Source organism: Acanthopagrus latus, chromosome 23 (genome assembly GCF_904848185.1).
Source record: "Acanthopagrus latus isolate v.2019 chromosome 23, fAcaLat1.1, whole genome shotgun sequence".
Lineage (NCBI taxonomy): Eukaryota > Metazoa > Chordata > Actinopteri > Spariformes > Sparidae > Acanthopagrus > Acanthopagrus latus.
In genome coordinates, this window is record NC_051061.1 from 1,819,639 (window position 1) to 1,844,740 (window position 25,102).

The 25,102-nt window shown below is 40.7% G+C and overlaps 1 protein-coding gene across 5 annotated transcripts; it reads right to left on the reverse strand.

Annotated features, from left to right (window-relative positions):
- Window positions 1-107: 107 nt before the first annotated feature.
- Window positions 108-25,018, reverse strand: LOC119013661 (NACHT, LRR and PYD domains-containing protein 12-like). 5 transcript variants are annotated; one of them, XM_037088398.1, is made up of 12 exons: window positions 24,858-24,910; window positions 24,601-24,740; window positions 11,603-11,884; window positions 11,286-11,393; window positions 9,034-10,885; window positions 8,431-8,604; window positions 7,785-7,895; window positions 7,356-7,514; window positions 7,074-7,241; window positions 6,797-6,970; window positions 5,185-5,231; window positions 108-3,961 (listed from the first exon to the last, which is right to left on the reverse strand). In XM_037088398.1, coding segments are annotated over exons 2-12 (3,609 nt in total). In that variant the 5' UTR covers window positions 24,602-24,740; window positions 24,858-24,910; the 3' UTR covers window positions 108-3,428. The 5 variants fall into 5 exon arrangements, with proteins under 5 accessions (XP_036944293.1, XP_036944292.1, XP_036944294.1 ...); XM_037088397.1 differs by having other exon boundaries at window positions 24,601-25,018; XM_037088399.1 differs by lacking the exons at window positions 24,601-24,740; window positions 24,858-24,910 and adding an exon at window positions 15,013-15,204.
- Between the last annotated feature and the right edge of the window lie 84 nt (window positions 25,019-25,102).

Consider the following 25,102-nt stretch of genomic DNA (forward strand, 5'->3'; position numbering starts at 1 on the left):
AATGCAGTAAATTGTAATAGCAACATAACACTGTTTTTTTTTTATTTTGCTCTGAATGTATTCATGTGATATTATTGAAGAAACAAAGGGTAATCTCTTCAAACTAAATAGTTACAAGACATTTTATTGTCAATTGTTAGCATGTACCCAGAAAAGTACATTATCCAGCCAATGACAAAATAGTGTTCAGCAGGTTCCATACACAACAAAACATCATGTCAACTGATGACTGTGCATTAACTGTATTTTATGTCACATTACAGCCATTTCTTCTCCCACTGAGAATCACTGTGGAAGTAAATCCAAATATACATAACATTTTACAAATGTATCATATTGTATGTCTCGAGTATGGAATAAAATAAAAGCATTTCTTACCTATTTAAAGAGGAGTTATAGTACAGCCTTAACACAATCCCCTGCTGATCCTGTGATACTGTTAAATACCACCAGACCGTGATGTTCAACACTTCCAGCAGTTATTTAGTGCTCAGTGTTTTCTCTGCCTTTATTACCTCAGAGCAGAGCTTCCCACACACATTCACTTATGTAAGTCTTCACACACCTCAGTACACCTCCAAGGCATGTTATGTTTGTGTGCTTATCACAGCATTCAAACAAAAAGACTCAGTCAAGGCATGGCAGGACGAGTCATTTACCAGTGCGAGAGTAAGAGTACAGTACTATAGTAGTGGTAATAGTGGTACGAGTACTGTAACTGCCACTGGTGACAGTGGTGGTGTCTTAGTGTCCATTTTATATGTGAATTGTGCTTGTTATGATGCAGGGTAGAATCACAGTAGAGGAGACGTTAAACTGGCTCCCAAGCCCCATCTGGTGGTCAACAGCAGCACTGCAGCCACAAGGTGACCTGTCAGTATCACCGGGAGCAGATAAAGTGATTTGGGTGGCTCCTGACAAACATTCCCTAAAAAGAAGTACTCAACACATATTTTTCTGTGGTAAAACTATAAACTGATAATAGTAAAACTACTAAAACTGCACAGTAACACTCATGTAGTCACATATTTACATAAAGTTAAGAGTGAAGACGATATGTATTATCAACACATTGTACTAAAATTAACTTCTTTTCAAGTTGAAGATTTCAATTCTAATATAAAGCTGCAACTTTAATGAATAATAACGCATCATATTCAAATTGTTATATTTTGTGGGTAAAATCTTAATCTGCAGCATAAACAGTAATATTTATATGACAGGGAAATATAATATGCTGCTTCATTCTTAAGTAGAAGCGCACATATGCAGAGCCAAGTTGCATGTATGTAAGCTATTTCTTTGTACAGTGGCTTAAAATATCATAATGAGATTTTAATTTTTCGTATCTAAAGCTGTTTGGGGGCACTTTGAGCTGAGGGCCCCTGGCAGGTCTCTACTTTGCCTAATGCTGGTAAAGACCGCCTCAGTATCACTGAATAGCTTGAATGAAGTGAGGTAAAATAAGAGATGAGGGAAGAAGTTAAACCACTTCACATACTGTGGACAGTCTGTCTGGTGCTCGGAGGAAGTCAGCACCAGATCAAGGCAGCAAACTTTATGACTAATGGCTAATGTTTCAAATGCCATGCACATCTGAATATATCAGAGTAATGCAAAATCATTGTGATTCTGACACATTTCCCACCAAAAGCTTGTTACAACTTGGTCTTGGTTTCCAGATGAAATTTGGAATTTCCAAGTGTTGAGGGAGTTTCCTGAGCCTGTTGTCAGTCACCAGCAGATGGCAGTGATACATAAACAGAGGCAGGAGATGCATTCTCAAATGCTAAATATTTCATAAACATCACAAGGATGGATTAATGCAACTGAATCCATGATGGATTCAGCATGATTACAGTCCAAAGATGTGTTATTCTTCCCTATTTTCACATAACATACATCAGTATCAATAATTCAAATACATGTCGGAATCATTATATTATGTTGTGATGTCAGACAATAATTCTTCCAATTTTATAACTTTCTAATGAAAAATGTATTTTAGGTCGACTTCTATGTTTTCTGTGTTCTTATGTAGAAATCCATGAACAATAAAACAAACAGTTTGAATGACATAAACAGAGTTTGCATTGTAACAGTCAGACCTAAAAAAAAGAAAAAAAAGAAGAAGAAAAAAAAGAAAAGAAAAGAAAGCATAACTCAAATCCTGAACTAATTGATCTTGTTAACAGTTTTAAAGAATATTTGTTAGAAGTTTTATACCTCACCCAGCCCACTGAGGCCAGATTTTAAGAGGCAAGCCTTGACCCAAAATCTGCACCTGTTTTGTTTCACCACTAGATGGCAGGATTGTATAAATTTTGACAACATCTTCAACACTTAAACTGAACTTTTTGTATTAGTTCCTCATGCATGCGATGCCAGCTTTAACACTCTTTAACGTAGATTTGATAACAAGTTTACAGACACAGGTCTTCATGCCAGTGCATTAAATAAATAAAAATTATACATCGTTAACATTTGTGTTTCCTCCTCATAGATAATTTTTATTTCATTTAAAAAAAAAAGAAAAAGAAAAATAAAGAAATCAAGTTTTAAAGCATCAAAACTGCCTTTCATAAATGTCTCCACATGACCGTTAAAAAGAGCATAAGGAATGCATGTATTATGCACATACACACAGCCTGCTCATTTATTTTCCAGACCACAATTTAATACAGGAGACAATCACCTTTTACTTTGATGGCCATTCATTTCAGAGTAGCTTTCTACCGCACCACATAGCTGCAGTAGCTAGTTACTTTGCAAATTAAGATTTTACAGAGAGAACATATGATGATCTTATAAAACATGAAGCACATTTTTAGATTAAACTATCCAACCCAATATGAAATTATAGATAAGTCTATTGATCAATATGGATAGGATATTAATGAACAACTACTTCTAACAACTGGTTAATCACATAATTCAAACTTCATACAAAAATGGTAAAAAAAAAAATAATAATAATAATAAATAAATTAAAAATGGTTTCACAGTTCCAGATTCTTAAATCTGAGAGTTTGTTGCTTTTCTATTATCAATCATCTAAGTCTAATCTACATTATTTTCTCTCCTGTGTGTAGGACATGAAGACTGGTGGGGGTAAAATGTTTTGCCAAAATAGTCTTTATATGTTCTTAATTTGTTTTCCATCTGAGAAAACATGGAATGAAAACTATGTAATAATTTCAGTAAATTTTGCTCATTTGTGCCATTTAGTCATTACTAATTTCTTTATCTTTATTTTTTTAAAAACAACAACAACAACAACAACAAAAACTCTGTAGTTTTTGTGTGCTTTCTTCAGCTGTTCTACCAAAACAACACTTCAATTAGACACAACTTGGGGCACCAAAAATTTCAAAATATACACGTCACGATATTTTTGTAGTTTGCGTTGTATGAAACAACCTGGACAGTCACACAAACGTGTACAATAATGCAGACGAATAAGTGCCGAGAACCCTGAACGCAGGATAGAGAGGTTCAGTGAATGTGCAGTGGAAGGTGTGAAGGTGGGTCAGTGTGTCAGAGGAGACTCTGTAGAAGGAGAGAGTGCCAGCAGGCCAGTCCAGATACACTCCTACTCTGTAGGAACCGCGGTAGCGTTCTGCAGATGTGGCTGTGCCCTTTCCGTTGTGCCAGACAATGCTCTTGTTGCAGTCGTAGCACCAGGACTTATCATTCCAGCCAAGCAAAGAGTCATCCTCCCGACCTTTCCTGCCAATTCCTCTGTATGTCACTCCCACAGAAGCCATTCCTTTGAAAACCACCTCCCAGTAACAGCGTCCAGTCAGACCATTTTTACACAGAACCTGGTGTCTGTATTCAAATCTGTCTGGGTGATCGGGATATGGCTGCTCAAATCTTAACATTATGGCCTGTCTGTCACCTTCAGACAGGATGAAGGTTTTCTTTGCTGTGTTTGGGTCTAGAGTGAGTTCACAGGCATCTGCAAGAAGGAAAAGTACACAATTTAGGAGAAACTTTACTCTAGATTACTCATTAACCAGCTACTTAACTTGCAGGAGTATTTTCACAAAGGAGGCAGAGCTGGATGGCTGATGGGAGTCATTTCTTGTCTCCCTGCTAGAGTTCAAAAATATACTTATAACTTGGGATGGCAAGATTGCATTAACTGACAACAGCAAGCCCAGTTTATCTAAAATCCCACCTCCTCCAGAGCCTCTCAGGCAAACAAATGAATGTACACTGCCTGATCATATACACATCAAGGTTATTCCCCATGTCCTTGATATCACGGTCTAGGGTAATGGTAAAGGCAAAAGTTGAAAATTGTTTGCTGCTTAGGACAGCTTGCATTAAACTGTGGTGATATTGTAGCAAGAGGTTGAAGTCATGGAGACTTGTCTGCTTAAACTAATTCCCTTGATTTGTGTATTCAAAGGCGCATACATTTAAATGTAAGTGTTAAAGGTTCCTTCAGGGACTCTTACCCAAGCGAGCAAGGTTTCTTGAAAAGAGAGCTGAAGGGACCTTATTTCGGAAAACGAAAAATCGTACAGCGGTCAATGAGGAGAGACAAATAAATAGTTGATCCCATTTGAAGTGTGACTCAAATCACACATATGACGTTCGCAAATTAGAAAGATCATTTTTGTTTGTATGTCATAGACAGAAATTTCATCTAGTTTTGTGGTAAATGTCTCACACCACACACGTCCCCAACACCAGCATTCACAGCCTAAAAAAGGTATTAAAAAAGATGAAAATAACAATAAATTTAGTCATTTTGTCAACTGCAGTCATGTGAAAATAGAGTTCTGTTCTGTTTAGGACAGGCTTTCCTGATTCTAAGGGAGTAAATCTACTCTCGACCTTAATGCTAACATGAGCATCATGCTTTCTATGCTCACAATAGTAACGTTAACATACTGTCTAACATTAGCTGATTTGCACTAACACAGGATGGCATAAAACAGTAAAGATTATAGGCTGTATGGCTGTAAATCTTAATTCTGGTCATATTTATGACTTCCTCTTCACAGACAGTGATTTCTTTTCTACCTCAATGCTACTATGCACCTTATGTCAATACTGTAAACTAATTCTGAGTCTGTGTACAACTACTCCACATGCCTTTAATTTCCCCCCAAGGACAAATAAGGTTTTTCTAATTGAATTGAATGAGTAAGGTGAGAAAAGAATACTTACATTTCCGAGGCCCAGGAATGATCCTGAACTCTCCACAATGGTCAACACTGAATTAGAAAAATAAGACTCATGATCAAGATCAATTCCTCCTGTGTTTGACAGAAAACTTTCCTCTATGATACCCTCATGGACAGGATACACTCCGCTCATAATCCTACTGTATACCGACCCTTGCAGAACCCAAATCAGCCAAAGGGCATAGACTTGCCAAATAAAAGAGTTCTTAACAATACAGTACAACAAAAACTAAGATTCAACTAAATCGGCAGACGTAGGTTGTTGTAAAATAAAATAAAATCTGTTCCAAAATGTTTAGACTGTTCTTGTTTACTAGCATGAGTGGAGGAGCATGACAGCTGCCAATTCCTCCAACGCCCAATCTGAATTGGTGTACGCTGATTATCCTGGTTGGTGATGTGCAAGCAAAAAGCCATCATCTAGCCATCACTTGATCTGGGTCATTCCAGTTCTGGTGCAGTGTAACTGTGACATTATAGATCCCAAACTTTTATCACTCACAGTAGCTCTGGTAATGTTGGTTTTCACGTCACATCACACCCGACCTCTTCGACCTGATCCTGCAGACTGTGAGCCGTAGCTGCCCCGGTAAACACATCACTATGACAGGCTGTTGCAGCTGCAGTGTCTCTGGGCTCACTAGGTGGTGCGCCATCTCAGGCAGGGAGCAAGGCAGCCTGCCCATCTGGCCCACCCAATGAGCCTAACAACCAGTCAACCCTCTCTACCAGACAGAGTGCAATCTCTAATAGCCCTCTCTCGGACCATAGGCGTTTTTCCCCAGCAAATAGGGATGTTAGGAATATGACATTGCTCTCTGGCATGTGATGACAATACATATTGACTAGTTTATTTAGGGTATTGCCCAGTCTCTGAAGCACACTGGAAGCGACTCTGACACACAAGGGCAAAGTAATGAATGTTAGCAAGAAATGAGACCAACAGAATTACAGCTTCTACTAGAAATGAGCTACGTTTCATTAACAGCTGAAAGCCTTCAACGTCATCATTGAGCAGCGTGTTACAAGAAAGTCCCGCATAAGAGGCAATTGGCTAATAAACTGTTTACTGTGGTGGGAATTCTTATTTAGAAGTGAACAAATGGAATATTAATCACTAAAGGCTGTCTTTGTGCAATTTCAATGAAGTGGTATATTCAAAAGCGAAACGTAAGTCAACCAATTTCAGCTGAAAGGCCAGGCTCAACACCAGGGTGCTCGGGGTGAGGCTGACATCGAGATACAGTGAAAGTCACAGTTTATAGAATAGAAGAGGACAAGACAAAATGGGAGGTTTCAGCACGAAACATCCGATGTCCAAGCAGCCTTGATTGTATCCACATATAACTGATAAGCAGCCGGGGTGCACAGAGTGCCATGTGCAGGAACGCTTTCCAATATATCTGCAAAGTCACTTACTCAAAAGTAAGTCCAACAGTTCACATTTAGGTCAGCTTACAATTCACAGTGCTAAAAGGTGTAAAATGCGATGTCATAGGTCAATATGTGAAGTAAAACAGTGCAAGGTAGTGTAAAGTATCAATATAATGTGAGGTTAAATGCAAATGATACATTTTTTATTATTACATTTATACCTGAGAGTGTCCAGTCTGCACTGTGGATCCTCAAGTTTGGCAGAAAGCAGCTTCACTCCTGAGTCTCCTGGATGATTGTAGCTCAGGTCCAGCTCTCTCAGATGGGAGGGATTGGAGCTCAGAGCTGAGGCCAGAGAGGCACAGCCTTCCTCTGTGACTTGACAGCCTGACAACCTGCCGATGGTACAATCTAAGTCCTCCTTAAACTTTGCCACTTTCATGCTGAAACTAAGATTTGATTATCCCTAAGTAAGAGTGAAGCTTCAGGAATACTGACCTCAGCGTTTCCAGTCTACAGTATGGATTTTGTAGTCCAACAGACAGCAGCTGCACTCCTGAGCTCTGCAGGTCGTTGTCACTCAGGTCCAGTTTGATTAGACTGGAGAACTTGAGCACATCGGCCAGACATGCACAGCCTCTGATCGAAAGGTTACAGAAACTGAGCCTGAAAAAGATTTAGTGAGGACAACTAGAAATGTTGTTACATATCCCCAAATATAAAATAGAAGCAAACAAAAAAAACAAGAAAACACTGCAGCGTTGAATGAAGTCAACAGACCCAAGAGATTCCAGTCTACAGTGTGGACTCTCCAGTCCAGAAGAGAGCAGCGCTAGTCCTGAATCCTGCAGGTTGTTCCTACTCAGGTCCAGCTCTCTCAGACGGTAATATTGTCCCACATTGTGACAGCAGGCCTCTGTCAGCTCAGAGTATTTTTGTCTATGAAAGTTTGGGAATAAAACACAGTCTGTAGCCATGTATTATGGAAAAATACAGCTAATCTATTGTGCAGCTTAACTGTTAATAATCATTGTACAACGGTTAATGTGAAACTGAAAATGGGATGATTATGGCATTGGGGCTGATAATTCTACACAATCATACTACACAAGTACATCCTGTGGAATAAAATGTTTCAAGAACAACAACAGATCAATAGAATTATAATGACAGTAAACAATATCAGGTATTAATAATAATATACTGTACGTGGTATATAATTGTTTGCATGGCTCCAGCTCTTTCAGGTGGGAGCTGTTGGATCTCAGGGCTGAGGCCAAAGAAGCGCAGCCGTCCTCCGTGACCTGACAGCCAGACAACCTGCATGTGGCAGTGAATCATTAATTTGCATATCTTTTTCTAGATCAAAAGGTAGGTTGCTCACATTGATTCTAATGTTAAAGCCTTTATTACTGGTCTCTTACATATGTAGACCCATGGTTTACTGTGTACAATGACAGTGGCACAGGAGGTATTAGGATGTGGAAATGTGACTTTGGTACCTCTCAAAAAAAAAAAAAAAAAAAACAGGCATTAAAAAGTAACTCCACCAGTTTTGCACATTAAAGTGTGTGCCTACATTACCCACAATGCAACAATGCATTGGGTGACATCACTGGAGGATATTAATCACATTAGATCTAGCTTCCTCTGGAGCCACAAAAGGGTCTATACTACTTTCCTAACATATGCACTAGTATTCTCTCAGTCCTGTAAACACATCTGAATGTGTAAAGTTGGTGGAGCTTCACTTTACTGAGAGCAAATAGTGAAAACACAGTCAAAGCAGTTGAGAAGAGCTGATGATATATTGTAGTAGCCGAGCACACATCGTGTGAATAGGTTCACAACTGACCTTAGAATTTCCAGACAACATTGTGGATTCTCCAGTCCAGCTGAGAGCAACTTCACTCCTGAATCCTGCAGGTTGTTGTTACTGAGGTCCAGTTCTCTCAGACTGGAGGACTGGGAGCTGACGACTGAAGCCAAAGCTTCACAAGACCGGTATGAGAGCTCACATTGGTCCAGTCTGTTTCACAATCAGAAGGAGTGGGATAAGAAAGTTTTCCTGTTTTGGAATCATATATTGTATCACAGAAGATATCATTTCACATAGAAGATAGTGTCATTCAAGACAGGAGAGGGTGTTAAGCACTGTGAGGAGTGACAATCTTAGGAATCCTTTTCCTATCCCTCCTAGGAAAACATCAGACCCAGCGTGCTGATGTGGGCAGGTGTTGAGATATTTGTATTTTAAACCCATTTTACAGGGAGTTAATTGGGCTGTAACAGAAATACCCCGTCTTTGCTGTTAGACATAGTTGTGTGGTTGCAGTAGGTGAATGTATTCATTCACCAGATTCCTCAAAATAAAGTAAGAATAATAATAATAATAATGCATAAAGGGACACGAACATTTTATATGCAACCGTTTCAATAACGTAAAACAAGTTCTTACAGTGCAGTTGTTGAGGCTTTAACCAGTGGCAGCATCCTCAGAAGAACCTCATCTGACTTTGAGTATTTCTTTAGGTCGAACACATCTCGCTCTTGTTGAGATGACAGTAGCACAAAGACCAGGGCTGACCACTGAGCAGGAGACAGATTGGCTGTGGAGAGGCTTCCTGCTCTCAGGTAATGCTGGATCTCCTCCACTAGGGAATGGTCCTTCATTTCGCTGAGACAGTGGAAGAGGTTGATGCATCTCTCTGGCGACGGATTCAGCCTGATCTTCTCTTTGATGTACTGCACTACTTTCTTATTGGTTTCTGTGCTGCTCCTCGGTTCGTTCAGCAGACCTTGTAAGAGATCCTGATTGGATTTCAACGAAAGGCCCAGGAGGAAGCGGAGAAACAAGTCCAGGTGTCCATTTCGACTCTGTAAGGCCTTGTCCACAGCCTTCTCATAGACCTTTGTTGCAGATGCTCTCCTAAAAAGCATCTTGAGATGTTGGAGAGGTGTTTGCGGCCCTGCCATGACATCCTCTTTATCATTAAAGAGTGACAGGATGACAAAAACAGCAGCCATAAACTCATGAATGCTCAGATGCACAAAGCAAAACATTTTGTCTTCAGTCAGTCCATCTTCTTCTTTAAAGATCTCGGTGAACACCCCAGAGTACACTGATGCCTCACAAAGATGAATGCCGCTGTTCTTCAGGTCTTTCTCATAGAAAATCAGATTACCTCCCTCTAACTGGTGAAAAGCAAGCTTTGCAAGTGCCTGGATAATCTTGATGTTCTTATCTGTGTCATACTTCACTGCTGTCTGCTTGAGCTGAAACACAAGGAATTTTGTATACATCTCAGTCAGAGTTTGAGGAATTTCGTTTCTTTCACCTTCTCCTAACATTTGCTTCAGAACTGTGGCAGTGATCCAGCAGAAGACTGGGATGTGGCACATGATGTGGAGGCTCTGCGACGTCTTGATGTGGCAGATGATTCTTTCGGCCACCTCCTCATCTCTGAATCTTTTCCTGAAGTACTCCTCCTTCTGTGGATCAGTGAACCCTCTCACCTCGGTCACGATGTCAACAAAGTCAAGAGGGATCTGATTGGCTGCTGCTGGCCGTGTGGTTATCCAGAGGCGAGCAGAGGGGAGCAGTTTCCCCTTGATGAGCAATGCCAGCAGCTCATTCACCAACAGTGGCTCATCAACAGAACATTCTTCCTTGTCACTGAAGTCGAGCTGAAGGCGGCTTTCATCCAGCCCATCAAGCACAAACAGAAGCTTAAATTTGCTTTTGTCATAGTTGGTGTTTCCGGAGGCCTGTAGTTTAGTGAAGATGTAATCAAGAGCCTCCTCTCTGATATCTCGACTTTCCCTGATACATTTGTGAACGAGCTCAGCAAAACGAAACCTTCTCCCCCTCAGTAAATTCAGCTGGCGGAAGGTGAAGGGGAATGTGAGATGCACGTCTTGATTGGCTCGTCCTTCAGCCCAGTCCAGGATGAATTTGTAAACGAGGAACGTTTTGCCGATTCCTGCAATCCCAGTGGTCAGAACCGTTCTCACAGGTGTGTTCTCTCCAGAAGGGTGTTTGAAAATGTCATTGTGCTGAATTGATCTCTCAGTTCCTTCTGGTCTTCTTGATGTCATCTCGATGTGGTTAACCTCGTGCTGCCTGTTGAGATCCTCACCATTCCTGCCAGTGATGTAGAGCTTTGTGTAGATATCACACAGAAGCTTCTTGTCCTTCAGCTTTGATGACCCCTCTGGAATACACATAAATTTGTTCTGGAGGTTTGACTGGAGCATACGTTGGTATGATGTGATGGGTACTGGAGGGTTTGGTCTTCGCACCAACAAATCTGTATGCAATGAAGTCACAATCTTCAGCATGGCAATGAATTATGGAAGCTTTATCTGTTTTGTGATTGGTAGGTCAATATAAATATAAATGTTTAAATTACATAATTATCAAATTACATCAAACAGGAATGCAAGTAAAAAAGAAATAAGTAAAAGAGACTGAAATGGTGCATTTACACTATTCAGAAGTGTGTGTGTGTGTGTGTGTGTGTGTGTGTGTGTGTGCGTGTGTGTGTGTGTGTGTTTGTAAACATGCACATTCATCATACCATTCCTACAAAAGTCGCACTCCACTGATCAACTTGGTAATAACACCAAAAGAAAAGGTTGTCAATCTGATGTAACAGTGGCTGAAATCATAAACGCAGCTGTTAAATGTCAAAATTGAAATAGCTTCACCTTCAGCCTGAGCACCAGGGATCGGAGGGTGAGGAGGAACAGCCTGTGACTGTTGAATGCAAAAACCTTGTGAGTTCCCAGAGGTCTTTCCAACATCGGTGGCATTGTCTGGGAGAGATGAAGATATAAAAAGCAGGGTGCAGATAAAGGAGGTGCTGGAAATCCAAGAAATAAGATCATTGATGTGGCTGATTTGGCTTAGTGCCTATCTATTTTTCCTTTTCTAAACTGTAGGTGTTAAAAATTCTGTATAGCTATTTCCACATTATGAGAAGCCTAATGAGAGACAAGATTTCTCAGATCTTTTTTGGACTTACCTTTCGGTTCAGATCCATATTTGGAAAGACATTCCACTAAGTCATTCCTACTGATCTTCTTCAGAACTTCCACTGTGATCTGCAGAGCTCCAGCAGGACTATATGTCTGCACCATGAGATCCACTGTGTCCTGCCTGTCGGCCTCTTCCAGTTGGCTCTTTAGGATAGCTGGGAAGCCTTCAACAATGCCAGCTTGCTTCAGGAACCACTGGAAATGCTTGAGTTCCTCATTCCCCAGGTCCTGCAGAACTCCAAAGAGGAGCTCCATTTGGGACGCCATCACTGCTTACATCAGAGGACAGTTTGGTCATTTGTCACCTGAGTACCACCCCCTGATGAATATGCAAATGTCATGCCACTGGGCTGGTTTTAAGCTCTGCTGTAAATGTATACATTTAATAAGTCTTTATTGACCAATGCCAAATTAAATTATGAATTTCTGTTGAATGTTATGTTGTTGGGATGTATCCTTACAGATCGTAAGGACACGAGGGATGCTTGTGATATGATAGTCACGTAATATGGCTATATTTCTGCCTATAAACTACGACTGGCATGTTTTCATTCATACACATCACTGCTGCATCGACATACCACTACTGTTACAGGGTTACATGTCACAATCTCATTCTGTGGTGGATTTCTTTGTGTTTTGGTGCTTGATTTTGCTTTTCTGTCATGCTTGATAAGATGCATTGGTTGGCAGGTTGGCAATCAGCGCCTGCTGTTCAGACCTGATCTCCACGATACCTGCTGCCAGATGATTTCGTCAGTCAGACGTGATATATGGCTCAGGCGATAATAACTTCTAGAGTAGTATTAGGGTTTTTGTGTTTCTTGACTCCAGCGATCGCCTGCCCGCTCACAGTGGTATACAGTATAAGTGTTTTGGGGTTTTTTTGCCAGTGAAGACCAACATTGATTTTAACATTGATTGAAGATGTGGTTACAACATTGATGTGTCACGAAACACAATTACATTTGGTTAGTCATTTTTTGAATTTGTTTAGGCTAATACATTATATTGATAAGTGGCCATGTGCAATCAACAAGACCTTTCCCAGGCATCGTAACAGGAGTATGACTATCATATCACAAGCATCCCACAGGTCCTTACTGTCTACAGTGGCTTGCAAAAGTATTCACCCCCTTGAACTTTTCCACATGTTGTCACGTTACAACCACAAATGTAGATGTATTTTAATGGTATTTTAAGTGATAGACCAACACAAAGTGGTGCATAATTGGGAAGTGGAAGGAAAATGATACATGGTTTTCAAACATTTTTAAAAATAAAAAACTGAAAAGTGTGGTGCGCAAAAATATTTGTCTCCCTTTACTCTGATAAGCTTAAAATCCAGTGCAACCAGTTGCCCTTAGAAGTCACCTAATTAGTAAATGGGGTCCACCTGTGTGTGATCTAATCTAAGTATAAATACAACTGTTCTGTGAAGGCCTTGGAGGTTTGCTAGAGAACATTAGTGAACAAACAGCATCATGAAGCCCAATGAACACAGCAGACAGGTCAGGGATACAGTTGTGGAGAAGTTTAAAGCATGATTAGGATGTGAAAAAATATCCCAAGCTTTGAACATCTCATGGAGCACTGTTCAACCCATCATCCGAAAATGGAAAGAGTATGGCACAACTGCAAACCTACCAAGACATGGCCGTCCACCTAAACTGACTGGCTGGGCAAGGAGAGCATTGATCAGAGAAGCAGCCAAGAGGCCCATGGTAACTCTGGAGGTGCTGCAGAGATCCACAGCTCAGGTGGGAGAATCTGTCCTCAGGACAACTATCAGTCATGCACTCCACAAATCAGGTCTTTATGGAAGAGTGGCAAGAAAAGAGCCATTGGTGAAACAAAATCATGCAGTTGCCACAAGCTATGTGGGGGGTACGACAAACATGTGGAGGAAGGTGCTCTGGTCAGATGAGACCAAAGTTGACTTTTTTGGCCTACACGTAAAACGCTATGTGTGGCAGAAAACTAGCACTGCACCTCACCCTGAACTCACCATCCCCACCAGGAAACATGGTGGTGACAGCATCATGCTGTGGGGATGCTTTTCTTCAGCAGGGACAAGGAAGTCAGTCAGAGTTGATGGGAAGATGGATGGAGCCAAATACAGGACAATCTTGGAAGAAAACCTGCAAGAGTCTGCAAAAGACTTGAGACTGGGGTGAAGTTTCACCTTCCGGCAGGACAACGAGCCTAAACGTACAGCCAAAGCTACAGTGGAATGGTTCAGATCGAAGCATTCATGTGTTAGAACGACCCTGTCAAAGTCCAGACCTAAATCTACTTGAGAATCTCTGGCAAGACTTGAAAATTGCTGTTCACAGACACTCTCCATCCCATCAGACTAAGCTTGAGCTATTTTGCAATGAAGAATGGGCAAATATATCAGTCTCTATATGTGTATCACTGGTAGAGACTTACCCCAAAAGATTTGCAGCTGTCATTGCAGCAAAAGGTGGTTCTACAAAGTATCGAATATTGAAGATATTCCCTCCACTTCCCAATTATGCACCACCTCGTGTTGGTCTATCACATAAAATCCTGTTAAAATACATTCACATTCATGGTTGTAACGTGACAAAATGTGGAAAAGTTCAAGAGGGGTGAGCACTTTTGCAAGCCACTGTATATACATACATACCAGACATTCATACATTCCATTATTTACTGTGCTGTGTTAAGTTGGCATTGGTCAATAAAGACTTATTAAATGTATACATTTATGGCAGGACTTGTGGTGTAACCCACAAAGCGATGTTACAGGACCAAACAACAGTAATGTAGTAACTGGTAGTGTCTTCTGCAACTTGTATTGGAAAAGAAATAGTGTCTGACATCCTGTTTTTTCTACTGACTCTCACAATTCTACCCGAAAAACAGCGTTTGTCTGCGGCAGCAGAGCCAGGCGGCTCCTGCAGTTGAATGGCGGTGATTATATGACGTGATGTATAGCAAAAATCTTTAACTCACATGTCTTTGTCGCCTTCAATTTTTGTGTTGTTGTTGTTGTTGTAGTAATGTCTCTGGCAACTTAGAAAAAAATCATGTCCAACTGAGACTTTAGTGAACTGACATTCGTTTGAAAATAATATAACAGTTAACACCAGCCAAGGGGGCATGATTGGAAGTAAGACTGAGTGGCACCCACAAGAGGAAGTACTAAAGAGGAAGTGGTTAAATAAAAAGTGACTAAACAGTACATAGATAATGCCCATAGGCAAATACAATCATAGCACACAATCAATCACTGCTTTAGGCAACATTTATGTGTGTACCAAACTGATCAAATTAGCCTTTCATGTCACACAAAGAATCTAACAATGCAAATAGTCGACACAATAGGTCTATATAATTATAATCTTGAATAAATTTAAAAGAACCTTACTGAACACCAAAGGCAACAATGACCAACCTCACCACCGGTCTCGGGCATGTTTCAATACAGGAAGAAAGCAGAGGCGATCCTCCTTTCCTTGGTCCTAGTGCTAGAACACCGATAAATAGTTTCCTCAGCACAGCTAATTTTGGACTCAAAGTCGAGCCTTTTTATGGCACACTGATGATTGCATGACTTACTATTCACTGAACAATGAAGAAAGCATTCACAACCAGATACTGATGGATGGAAAGTGATTTAAAATTATATTTTTTTTTTCCCCAAAATAATTGTTTAGAATAAACAATCACTGCTCATTCTACAAATAAATGTGTTTTAATGATCAACAACAAGCCAAATATGTCATTTGCGCCCACAGTCAAGAAGCAGTGATAGAAAAGTCGCCCCAGCACTGCAGCAGCTCAGCCAATAGCAGACTGTAGCTGAGACAAATAAACACATAGCAACGGATAATTTAGCCAATTAGCGTCGTCAACTTTGATAAGCTTGGGGCGCCCCAAGCCTATGTTCAAGTACCCTGGCAACCAGAGACAAGTGTGGGAAATTGAGATGGCGGCGTCAAGTTGACAAGAACAAGAACACAGAGGGCTTCATCCACCCATACATTCTGTAAAATCTCTCTGGCTAAACCCCTTCAAAGGGAGAACTTTAACGGAAAAACTTGTGTTAAAGACCTTGGACCTGAGAAGCCCAGTCTGAAATTAACACAGCAGACACATGAGAAAGGTACAGTGTACCAGAGGAGCTTCTCTCTGAGTCTGGAGGATGTGAAAACGGCAGATTATCTAGCTAATCAGGCAGATGAAACAACAGACACTGCCACTCATTGTTAGCTGGTGCTTGTGCTATGTTACACTGACAGCCTGAATAAAGTCCAAGAGCGTTTTTACAGGTTCATCCAGCTTCTAAACGTGACCACTGACACATTTGCCACTACGGTGTTGGAAAGGCTGAAGACTATTCTTCCTGAGGGACAATGGGAAAAACTAATCGCCCAGGTCTATGACGGTGTTGTATCGAGCTGTGTTTCCCCTAAGGTGGCGTGCAGCGCAAGGATCAAGACGTTTACAGGTTAGGGTTATGCTTATTAGCTGAACGTGATAATGCAGCAGGCAACATTCCACATCAGAGATAAGCCCTTTTTAGATAGAAAAGGCGACACATTTGCTCCTAAGGGCGGCAATGTGCAGGCCTGTCTTTCTAGAATTGAGGCGTAATATTCCTCCTTTTCCAAAAGCTGCCTCTGGGGTAGGCGTAAACATGTGACGTGATGTGAGGCTCGAAGTTGGGCTGTGAACAGTGACAATGAATTTGTCTTCAGAATAAGAGCTTTACATTGCACCCCATTGGAGTTCTTAGCTTGCAGACACAACAACAAGCTAACACAGGCAAACAGCTACAGAGACTGAGGAGACACTACCATCTCCTGGAACTCAGCTGCTGTCCAGTTGCTCATCTTAATGTCCACAGATGAGGTGATGGACTGACTGCTGTGATCAGCTGTTTCTTGGTTTTAAAACTCCCAGCGGTGGGTCGCACAACAGTGCAGGTCGTCGACACCTCCGCCCATCTCACGCAGAGCACATTTACGCCTTGTTTTTAGATAGCAGGTGAGGCAGAAAGTGTACCCTCCGGGGTGGAAAATTGGCGGATCAAAACAGACCCCTAATTTGCCGGCCTCTGTCTAAATCCCCAGACCAAGTTGCCAAAAGGACGGGCAAATTGGCGGCTTGCCGCCCTGTCTAAAAACAGCTAGTGTTCTATATACAGGTCATTAGGTGTGTATTTTGATATTCTGAACTATTCACCACACTGTTACTGAAGAACGTAAACATGCCAAAATGTTTAGATGTAGTTTTTTCATATTTATGATATTTAATAATAAGCTGTCCTTGTTTTTCCCTTGTTTTTCATAGGTATGTGATACCATTCTGAGGCATGCCAAGGAGAGGCTGTTACCGTTTGTCTTATTCTGTTCTGTTTATCCCTAAAACAATGGTATCTTTTGGCTTGGGTTTTTTTATTGGGATAGCTAACGTAAGCTTCTGGCACATACAGCCCCACCTAGAATATTTTTCACCAGCCGCCACTAGTTGTAAAGCACCTTTGACCAGTCAGTAGACAGGAGAAGCGCTAAGTCCATTTTCCAGTATTTGTAGTAGCAGTTAAGGTGTGATAAGTAACTGAATGGTCTGACAGAGTCTTAAAGTAGGATGTTGGTATTTTAGGTTTATTTTAGTATGACACATACTCCACCAGGTCTGCATTTAAGACACAAATTACTGCATGTACTACTACATGTATTTGGCGCTTGTGGTTATCAGATAGTTTGCTAATAAATGTCTAAACAAGCTGAATCACATTTGGGCTAGAAGCTCGAGCTGAGCAATTGTGACAGGGGCAGTGGCAGGACCAGGCTGTGGAGAGACCGGAGATAGCAGAGGAAAGTGGTGTGGTAACTACAATGGGCACAGCACATTATGGTGGTGTGATAGAGCAGATTCAAATGGCTTAATAAGAGAAGAATTCATAGAGGATAAGGGTCTAGTGTGTGTGAATGATGATAGAGGCACCAGGTATAATGATACTGAACACACACCTGACTCTGGTATCAAATGGAATTGCATGCATCACAACATGGGAGGTGTTTAATAAGTCACCAGTGGGTAGTGATCATTATCCAATTAGAACTAAGTTGGGAGTGGTAGTGCACCAAGAGGAGGATATAAGGATAACAAGGTCACGAAACAATACCAAAAGGTGTAGGATGCAGAAGGGAAAATAGTGTACCCAGGTGGGATGGGAATTGTAGAGCCACTATTATAAGAAGCGACAGTTAAAAAGCACCATTCATTAGAAACTCTAATTGAATACAAATGAAAAATCCCAGCAGATTGGAAACAATCAATTACTGTGCCTTAAGACCCAATAGAGACCCATCAGATTCTTCAAATTATAGACCAATAGCACTTACCTCACGATTACGAAAAACTATGGAATGAATGATAACTGAAAAAATAATCTTGAGAACAAATAGCTTTTCTCTCCTTTTCAGAGTAGATTTGGAAAAGAAAGAAATGAAGTGGACACCATTGTCCATTGATTAAAGATAGATTAAATTAGATAAATTAGGAGTTGGGTAAGAGCTGTGTTTTCTAAAGTACATATATATATATATATATATATATATATATATATATATATATATATATATATATATATATATATATATATATATATATATATAGGAACCTCAAATCACTTATCAATATTTGCAGCAGGTCTTGTAGCTACCTGACTGCTTTACAGTGGATTAAAGAGAACACTAAAAGCAATGTAATAATTGCCTCTGATGGTTGGGCAGCTCTTTTTAGCATTAAAGCAGGGGGAGACTATGCAAACAAGATCTGCTTATTAAAAGCTACCAATTAATATATGCATTCCACGGTAAGGATATAATGGTTGACTCTGTTTGGGTTCCTGTCCACAGTGGAGTAGAGGGGAATAAGGCTTTCCACATACTGGCAAAACAGTCACTTAAATCACAAATGATAGACATTCAAATTCCTTTAAGTAGAACTGACGGCAAATCAATCTTTGACAAATGGGGAAATATGGAAAGAACTTTGGGACATTAAAATACAGGTAGAAAGCATGCAGGTTTGGGAAGGAGGCTGGACAGGAACTTGAAAATGGGTAATAGTCACCCACCTTAGGATGGGACACATTGGGCTAAATCGGTCCCACAAACGCTTGATGCAATTTATGAAGTAAACAGGTCTAACTGAAGGATTTTGTTGTTTTGCTTTTTCAATTATTATTTCCTTCCCCTCTGCTGCTTCACACTCCTGGCCGGTAGGTGGCAGTAATGCGCCTTAAGCAGGCTTGGGACCCACCATCCACATCAGAAGAAGCAGAAGAAGACGACGACAAACAGAAAATGTCACACACAGAAAACTTCACCTCCCAGAATGCCTTGGCTATCCACTGACGTCACCTCCGGTGGTGCTGTTGGCGGGCAGAACGGGATCGATAGTGGTTGTTAGCGACGCTGATGCTATTGTGTTATTCAGTAGCAGAGCACGTTGTGATAAAGTCGAGTCAACCCGGGTTCCCTGTGTGTCGCCACCGGCGCATCTGCGGCCTGTAACTCGTCTACAACAGCTGGTGACAACAGTGTTTTCCCTCGGGCCTGTCGCAAGCCCTTACAAGCGCACCGAACAATTCTCTATAAAGGTAAGGCTCATGAAGCTAACGTTAGCTGCTGAGGAAAACACACCAGCCATGTTGCCCTCCTGTTGAAGGGGGCGGCTGCCTGGCTCGTGTACGTGCTCGGGTTGTGGTGAATTGCATTATTGAGTGGCCAAATCAAGTTAAAGGAAATTGCCCCAACTTATTTTAGCGTTCGTTGACTGTCCAGTGCAGCGCGCGAGGATACAGCGTGTGCATGCATGATGCTGAGACGGTGAGCAGCTGACGCTTCTCATCAAACAGTGGACAGGACAGCTTCTACTCTTCTATTAGAGACACAACGACCCTTTAAATCTTTTATCTAGAATTAATTTGTCAAAGTGAGAATAAAGTTGCAGCGACCGCATTGTGTTTTTCTGTGGGTGCAGCTTGCAAATCACAGCCACTGTTATTCGGCAGGCATGGAGGAGGGCGTTTTTCATTTTTGCTACCAAACCACGAAACGGCAAGACCGACTTAAAACACAACTGAGTTAATGTTGACTGTCAGAGTTATGCTTTACTCGCAGGGAATAGTTATTGATGGATCCATGTCCATGCTCTTTCCATGACCACTTGCGAGTCTACAGGGAGCCAAAGTCACGCCCCTTCCAGTGGTCCGAATGGGACCTTATTTCAGAAACAACTTGGTATGGTAGGCCCCCTAGGGGGCTACATGGTAGAAAAAATGGATATGGAAATCCAATTATGTAAATCTGGGAGCAAGATTTTGTAAATCTGTGCTCTTGGCTTCACAATCTGTGCCCTCTTCTCATTGATCAGCTGGAGGCACCATAGATACAAGCTCCCCAGAACAGCCACTCAGTGCGCTTACATGAGACTCAAGAAAACCTAATTACTGGGTTTGTCCAACTATGATGCATGTTCAATCTTAGTCTGACTAAAATCGGACCAGAGTGGATTTCTCATAGTCGGATTAAAACACCTAGATTATTTGATAATCGCAATGTATACATTCCATCAGATCGGATCTGGTTTTGCATTCTGCGCAGGTGCGAGATATTCTTCCCAGGGGCCGTGAGCCGGAAGTAGAAGGGCGACGGCGGTGGCGTCTTTTCTCTGAAATCACTGCAAGCAAGAGCGCCATTGTGCATCTAATTTGTGTAATTATCATGTACACCATATACGAAGTGTGCAAAGATGTAGCTTCGTCTCACTCTTCCTACGCCTCTCTTGAATGCCAAGGCAGCCGGTGACGTAAAGAGGTCAGCCAGAGGCGGCTCTGTTACCACTAGTTGAAATGGGTACAGCGTCACTTATCGTACCGGGGTATAACATGCTTCGGCCAATAATTCGATTTTCTCACCAGCACGTATACTCGGACAGCTGAAGTTTTCTGATTGAGTAGCATAGTCGAACTATGGCTATAATCCGACTAAGCTGTGCATGTAAACGTACTTTCTAACAGTCCTATCTTTCTACGTGGAGTTTGCCTTTGACAGTGATCAATAAATATGATGACAACAACTCTCTTGGACTGTATATGAGCAAAATGCTGTGGAGTGCTATAGTGCGTCTTTGTGTGTGTGTAACGTGATGCACAGATCTCACTCCTCTGATGGAACAGGAAATACAGTTAATACAAATACAAATTTGACCATTAGGGTCCGCCACTTGGAGTGTTAGGAAATGACACTTGACTGAAAGAAAGGTTAAACCCCTGCAACTTTCTAGACTTGAAAAATTATCTTTTAAATTAATAAACATTATATATGCAATTGATGGCACACTACCATAATATTTTACTGAAATGAGGTCCCATGGTCGTCAGCTGGCATGGGGCATAAATAATGACACCAACGAACAATGTTCAAATTGTCCAACAATTTATAACCCACATTATAAAGCCAGTGCTCATTAACACAAAAATAATTGATTTTACAAATGCTGCTGGCAGACCTTGACTAGTGCAAATGCAGCCACTGTGCACATACGCTGACATCAAACATATACAAGCTGCATGTCTGAATCTGACAGTGTGCTCCTGAGAGGTGGAAAAAAAACTGAGCAAAAAAGTGATGTTATCATGGGCATGACTGAGGCGCATTTCCCACAAAGATTCCAAAAAAATAGGCTTACCTCTACAAAACATTAGTTCTTTCACACTCATCCAAGCAATGCCAGCATAAAGCAGATTCAGTGTATTATATCATGGTGATTTAAAAGTTTTTTTGCTTGAAATGGCATCACATAATCAGCACCAGTACATTTTTTTCACCTTGTAAGTTTCCAAAGGCACCACTTGGTATCACATTAATGTTGTTTGGGTGTTGCTTTGTGGTTTGACCTGTGGGACAGCTCTCTTTTATCTGATGAATAAAGGGTCTGCTTATTTGTCAGACTGGCTTCCGTGCCACCCCTGTCCTGTGTTGGCTAAAGAGGTGTGATGGTACACATCATGATGATGACGTCTGTGTTTTTCAAGGTGTTTCCCACAGTGTCCCCCCTGTTAATCTTATCCCACTGATGGTTTATAATCATATGGATGCTGTTATAATGTGTAGTGATTGAGATCCCCATCAGATCACCATCAGTAAACTGGATGCTGTCTGACTCTGTCACCGGCAGGGAGGGAGGCTGTTTTCACTGAAGTCTCAGTCATTAGGCCTGACCTTTGTGGTGATTTTTTTTTTCTATACGAACACTTGGCGAGTTAAAGTTTTTTGCTGGTGACATACGATGTTTTTCAGGCAGGTGGACAGATGCTTTTTCACGTATACAGGCAGTATGTTTTTCATTATATAAGTTGCCAAAGTCAGTTACAGTTGCTACGTTACGTATGTTTAGTCATGTAACCTTTGTGAGGCATTTCTCTTTATTTAGTTTAGTAAAGGGCCTGTGTAGTCACCAGACCAACACGCCCTCGATAAACAATGTTGGCTAATCCTTTAACACTCGTTCGGTTTGCGAGTACTGCCCTTCTGATACTACCTCCAGAGGCGTGTCGACGCCAGAGCGAAATTTCACCCCTCGCCGCATCCGAGACATTAACACAGAGGAGGAGGCGAAGAATTGGCTCAGGACCCCGGCATCCAAACAGCAATGTGAATGGGGCTTATTACTCTAACAGCCCTGAATGTCACACAAAGCAGGGTCGCCAGCTGCAGTTATACATGTGTTTTCTTTATTAGTTGAAGCAAGGGATGTAACGGTATGAACATTTTACACTGCGGTAATAGTAACCAAAATTATCACGGTTATTGGAACACTGATACACTGATTACCTGATATAATTTCACCAAGATTTATATTTAAATAGATTTATTATATATTAAAATAGTCCAGATCCAAAACTTTAACAAAACACTGCAAAATCAACATTAAACAAGAATAAAATAATGTATCAAAACTGTGCAAAATAGGTCATTGGCGTTTTGTGATGAGGCAGCCTGTTTTTGAAACGTGTCCTTTAATGTCTGCGTTGCAGAGGTAGAATGAGATGTACTGGCAGCAGCACTTGACTGGCCAGCAGACCCTCTCTGTGGAAAAAATGAAGAGAAAATGTCATTATTAATTATTACTGTCATTGTTACTAAATACTTAGGGTGCAACCACCAGATCACAAAACTCACAATTTAGATCATATCACTTTTGTGAGAAACAGGTTGGATACTTTTTTAGATCAAAACAAAAAAGATTATTATTAAATGAAGTGTGAATACTCTATTTTGGCTCTTATCTCTATCTAGACACTTGTTATATTCACTGTTTTATATCATTCTTTATATATAGTCTATTCTACAAATAATTTCTGATATTACTAATATATATTGGCTGGTGCATGATGTATGTCGAGTTTAAATCTTTTTTAATTTGCTGGTGTCACTAATGTAAACTGACCAAATAGTGGTATAACTGAATGAAGCTGACCCGTGATTCGGCATGTTATCTGAACCGCTTATTAATTGTAGATTTCACTTTTTAAAGTCAACCTAATAATTCCCCAAATATTGATGCAGAGCTGCATTGAGGAGGATTTGAGACAAACACGTACTGGTTGGACTGAGTTAGTGAACGCAAACTGACTGAGATGACTGACTTTCATCTCAGCTCCGTTCACCAGAGCAGCGTCTACCTGTGGCTCAACAGCCAGATTGACCGAGTCCATTGACAACAGACGAGCAAGCAGACAGAGAGACAGACAGCCTATATATATATATATATATATATATATATATATATATATATAAGTAATATCAGAAATATATAGTACTTGTGGATTATTAGTAGAATAGACTATACATAAAGAATAATATAAAATGGTGAACATAAGTGTCTAGATAAGATAAGAGCCAAAATGGAGTATTCATAATTCATTTAACAATAATCCTTTTTGTTTTAATCTAAAAAAGTATCCAACCTGTTTCTCACAAAAGTGAAATGATCTAAATTGTGAGTTTTGTGATCTGTTGGTTGCACCCTTAGTATTAAGTAACAGTGACAGTTAATGACATTTTCTATTAATTTTCTTCAGAGAGGGTCTGCTAGCCAATTGAGTGCTGCTGCCACTACATCTCATTCTATCTGTGTAACACAGACATTAAAGGACACGTTTCAAAAACAGGCTGCCTCATCTCAAAAAGCCAGTGACCTATTTTGCACAGTTGTGATACATTCTTTTAAACTATTTTAATGTTGATTTTGCAGTGTTTTGTTAAGGTTTTGAATTTGACCTATTTTAATATAGAATCTATTTGAATATAAATCTTGGTGAAATTATTTCGATTTATCAGTGTATCAGTGTTTTTCAACATTTTGAAGACATTTTATAATACCACGGTATACTGATAACCGTGATAATTTTGGTCACTATCACCGTGGTGTGAAATTTTCATACCATGCCATCCCTAGCTGAAGCTCGACTGAATAACAGTATTCGGTTGTTTACCGTTTTACTTAAAGCTGCAGTCTGGAGTTTTGAGAAAAAAGTTTGAATGAGCACAGCTCCCTTCTTGATCTCTGCTGCACAGCAGCCCTGCCTTCAAAGCCCCTTCCCACAGAGGAGCCTGCCTTGCACTTCTCACATCAGGGTAGACAGAATTACCAGGTAATCATCATCATGTAACTTTAATTCTCTGAACAAATTCAACCATTTTTCCTGTAACTGCCTGGTCACTTGAAAGACACTTTTGCTAACCAGTAGCCATAAACACAGAGCTAAACACCGGATTTGGCATACAAGCTAACAAGCTAGATTTACCAATAAGCTACATAGCTCAACTGCAACGTTAAAGAGCTGAGCTATTATGAGTATTATTGTAACTGCCGCCACCATAGCCTCGTGGTTAAAACATAAATGAAACGTATATCAAGGAGGGGTCCTTACTTGTCCAGCAGAAAAGCCGCTAACTCTGCTTCACTCTTGAGTCCTTAGAGATCCCACAGCTCCCTTCACCTCTGAAATGACGCTTTGATATTCATCCTTGTTTTTTTTCTGGCTCGGTCCGATTCTTTCTTTTGATACTGCTTCAGATCATAATGAGAATTTGAGCAAATATAACCAAATAATAATTACAGACTACAGCTTTAATCATCATTAGTGCTCCAACACTGTATTGCTTCTCTCTGTCACTATCCTCTTACTTCTTCTTTTTCATTCCAAAGGGATAACTCCTGCTGATCTCATCCATTGACTTAGTAAAAGCTTGTGAGAATGTTAGGGGAAGTACAAGTTCCACAGCAATGGAATGGGGCTCCTTTAGGGAGATTCCCTACTTGGATGTCATGGCAAATCGCCCCATTAGTGGTTTAAGGGTTAAGGGCTTGCAGCCACTACAGATGGCACATTTTGAGTCATTGCTTTGGAGTAAAGTTTGTCAGCCCTTGGT

Coding starts and splice junctions, on each gene's coding strand:
- LOC119013661 (XM_037088397.1), bottom strand. Junction 10,886..11,285: donor CCCTGGTGCTCAGGCTGAAG/GTGAAGCTATTT, acceptor CATTGCATACAG/ATTTGTTGGTGCGAAGACCA. Junction 6,971..7,073: donor TGTAGACTGGAAACGCTGAG/GTCAGTATTCCT, acceptor TACCATCGGCAG/GTTGTCAGGCTGTCAAGTCA.